Source organism: Crocodylus siamensis, chromosome 8 (genome assembly GCF_052110815.1).
Source record: "Crocodylus siamensis isolate JL-2025a chromosome 8, ASM5211081v1, whole genome shotgun sequence".
Classification (NCBI taxonomy): Eukaryota; Metazoa; Chordata; order Crocodylia; family Crocodylidae; genus Crocodylus; species Crocodylus siamensis.
The window spans coordinates 53,376,198-53,379,825 of record NC_143402.1 but is presented as its reverse complement, the minus strand read 5'-3'; the positions used below and the strand labels follow the sequence as shown (position 1 = coordinate 53,379,825).

The 3,628-nt window shown below is 45.8% G+C and overlaps 1 protein-coding gene across 1 annotated transcript; it reads left to right on the top strand.

Moving 5' to 3' along the window:
• Window positions 1-533: 533 nt before the first annotated feature.
• On the top strand, window positions 534-1,472 carry LOC149858574 (olfactory receptor 1f45-like). The gene has a single exon (XM_090061554.1). The coding sequence runs from the start codon at window positions 534-536 to the stop codon at window positions 1,470-1,472; it is 939 nt and encodes a 312-aa protein (XP_089917680.1).
• The last annotated feature ends 2,156 nt before the right edge of the window (window positions 1,473-3,628 follow it).

Here is a 3,628-nt window from a genome sequence, read left to right as displayed (position 1 = left end):
TGACTCATGTCCCTTCCTCAAGCATTTCTTTTGTAAACTGAATAGGCCTGGCCCATTTGATCTCTCCCTTGACTTGGCACGACAATTTTCCATTGCTGGAAATGCCCAAACTTCCTGAAACCTGTCAGGTTTTTTTTGAGGGTGTCACTTTTCTCTTCCAGGCTTTGACTACTGCAATTCCTACTGACACTACAAGACGAGGGACCAATTCCTCATGGCCCTTATATGTTGCAGAGATTTCTTTGCTCTTTGGGTTTAAGGAGCTTCCCCCCCATTTCAACCCTGTTTCCATCTCAGGAGCATCTCATCATGCTTTCTTGTAGTTCCTAATGATGCTTTCTTCTTTCCTCAGATAGCTGTGAGATGAACACCCCATCTTCCAAGATCTGACTGTGGAAGAGTCCACCTCTTTGCAGAAGCCAACTGCAGAATGTCGTCATGGAAGCACTGATGCTCCATCAGAACAGAATACAAAGGTTCCCACGTTCTCCACAATTCCCAGAAGTGACTCCTTCCCCTCCAGAACCCATGCAATGGATGTCAGCAATGACACGTCCATCTTTGAGTTCATTCTCCTAGGTCTCTCTGAACGCCAGGACCTATGGCCACTGATCTTTGTGGGACTCCTGGCCATCTACCTGGTAAATGTGTTCAGCAACTCCCTTCTGCTGACTGTGGTGTGGTTTGATGCCCAGCTCAGTGGCCCTATGTACTTCCTTCTTGGCCAGCTGGCTCTGGTGGACATGAGCTTTGCCACTATCACAGTGCCCCAGGCTCTGGTCCATGCCCTTACTCAGCACAGGAACATCGCCTTCACCAGCTGTATGACCCAGATGTTCCTCTACCTGACTGTGGGTAACGTGGAGCGCTACCTCTTGGCCATCATGGCCTATGACCGCTATGTGGCCATCTGCCACCCACTGCATTACACCACAGTGGTGACACAGCATCTGTGCCTCAAGATGGTGGGTGCCTCCTGGGTCTTGGTATCCCTGCATTCCTTGCTTCACACTATACTGGCTTCCCGACTACATTACTGCAGCAACCGCATTGGGCATTTCTTTTGTGAATTACCACCTCTTCTTCGCCTCTCGTGCACCCCGCCCTTCCTCAGTGAGACAGTTTCCTTCACCGAAGGTTCTCTTGAGGTCCTGAGTCCTCTTGCCATCATATTGACCTCCTATGCCTGCACTGGAGCTGCCATGTTCCGTCTACGCTCCACCAGTGGCCTACACAAGGCACTGTCCACCTGTGGTTCCCACTTAACTGTGGTCACACTCTTTTATGGCACCGTGGTCTGGCTCTACTTCCGCCCTTCCTCCAACTATGATTTGGGATGTGGTCAGAAGGTGGCCCTTTTCTATACTGTGGTGGCCCCAGCCCTGAACCCTCTCATCTACAGCCTGAGGAACAAGGAGGTGATGGCAGCTCTCAGGAGGGCTGCAAGGAAGATACTGGCCAAGGGCACATGAATCCAGGGTAAAATCATAGAATCATACAATCATAGAAAATATGGGTTGGAAAGGACCTATGGAGGTCACCTATTCCAATCTCATGCTCAAAGCCGGATCACCCCCAAATATATCATCCCAGCCAACACTTAGTTTAACCAGGTCTTAATTATCTCCAGGGATAGAGATTCCACAACTAGTGCTTGACTACCCTCCTTGTGGGAGATTTTTTCCAAACATCTAACCTGAACTTCTCATACTGCTACTTGAGAACACTTCTCCTTGTTCTGTCATGTGCCACCACTGAGAATACTCTAGATCCATCCTCTTTGGAACCACCCTTCAAGCATCTGAAGTTTCCTATTAAATCCCCTTTCAGTCTTCTCTTCTCCACACTAAATAAGCTCGTTCCCTCAGCCTCTCCTCAGAAGTCATGTGCCCCAGCCCCATAACCATTTTCATTCCTCTCCACTGAATTCTCTTCAGTTTGTCTACATACTTTTTGTAATGGGGCCCCAAAACTGGGCATAGTACTCCAGGTATTGCCTCACCAGTGTTGACTAGAGGGGAAGCATCACTTTCCTTGATCTGCTGGCAATGCTTTTACTAATGCAGCCCAGTATGCTGTTAGTCTTCTTTGCACCAAGGGCTTACTGTTGGCTCAGCTTCAGCTTATTGTTCACTGTAACCCCCAGGTCCTTTTCTATTGAACTGCTGCTTAGCTAGTTCTTCCCCTGTCTGTTCCAGGGCATGGGATTGTTCCATCCTAAGTGCAGGACTTTGCACTTGTACACCTTATGAGATTTCTTTTGGTCCAATCCTCCAATTTTTCAAGGTCTCTCTGAATCCTAACTCTACCCTCCCACAGCTTGTATCACCTGCAGACTTCAGGAGGATGCACTCCATCCCATCTTCCACATGGCTGATGAAGATATTGAACAAAACTACCCCTGGGACCAAGTGGAGGGACACTCCACTTGATACCACATACCAACTAGACATCCAACTTTTTATTACTACTCTTTGAACCTAACAATGCAACCAGTTATTAGTCTATTCACCCATCCCATACTTTCTTAGCTTGCTCACAATATTGTGGAGGACCATTTCAAAACCCATGCTAATGTCAAGATATAATGCATCCACTGCTTTCCCCACATCCGCAGAACCATATCATATAAACATAGAAGGCAATTCAGTTGTTCAGGCATGACTTGCCTTTGGTAAATCCATGCTGACTGTTCCTAATCATCCTATTCTCCTGCAAGTGTTTAGAAATGGATTCCTTGAAGACCTGCTCCATGATTTTTCCAGGGACTGAAGTGAAGCTGACTGGTCTGTAGTTCCTTGCATCCTCCTTCTTCCTTTTCTTAAAGATGGGCATTATATTTGCCTTTTCCCAATTCTCCAGGACCATTCCCAATTGTCACAAGTGTTTAAAGATGATGATCAGTGGCTCTACAAATACATCAGCCAACTTTCTTGGGTGCATTTGCATCCAGTTCCATGTGCTTGTACACAGCCAGCTTTTCTAAATAGTTCCTAATTTGTTTTTTCACCACTACTGACTGCTCAGTACATCACCTTCTTCTCAGGCACTGGCAGGCTCTCCTCCTGGTGGCTACACATCAACGATCAATTCCATCCACCAAGAAAGAGTTTTAATGCTCTACCAGCATTTCTGTGCTCTCTTTCAATATCCTCAGTTCACTTTAAGGGTATAAAGCCCTGAAATGTTATGTGTTTAGTGGTGATTAATTGATATATTTTACTTGATTGTAATTTATTTTTTTCATCACTGTTATAAATTAGTATGCATATTTTAAGCAATGTATTGTGTCTTCTGACATGGGGTTAATCATTATTTTTTACATTTTAAAAGTTTAATAATTATTTTGTAATTATTACCATTTTTAAAAATATTACTGTTATTCCAGTAAAGTTTATTTACAGTTCCAATCCGCTGGGTGGCTGACATTTGTTTTCTCAGTGCTTGGCCAGACAGCTGGCAGGAGTGAGTTTGGGGGTGTTGACAAAAATCTGCATTGCAGGGCTTTCAGCCCACATTGCACGGCAGCCAGTTTCGGAGGTGTTTTATTCTGTGGGTCCCAGCCAATCCAGCCCCTGTTTGCAGCTGACAGCCACACAGAAGGCCTGGGAAGCCAGTTTGGGGGTAT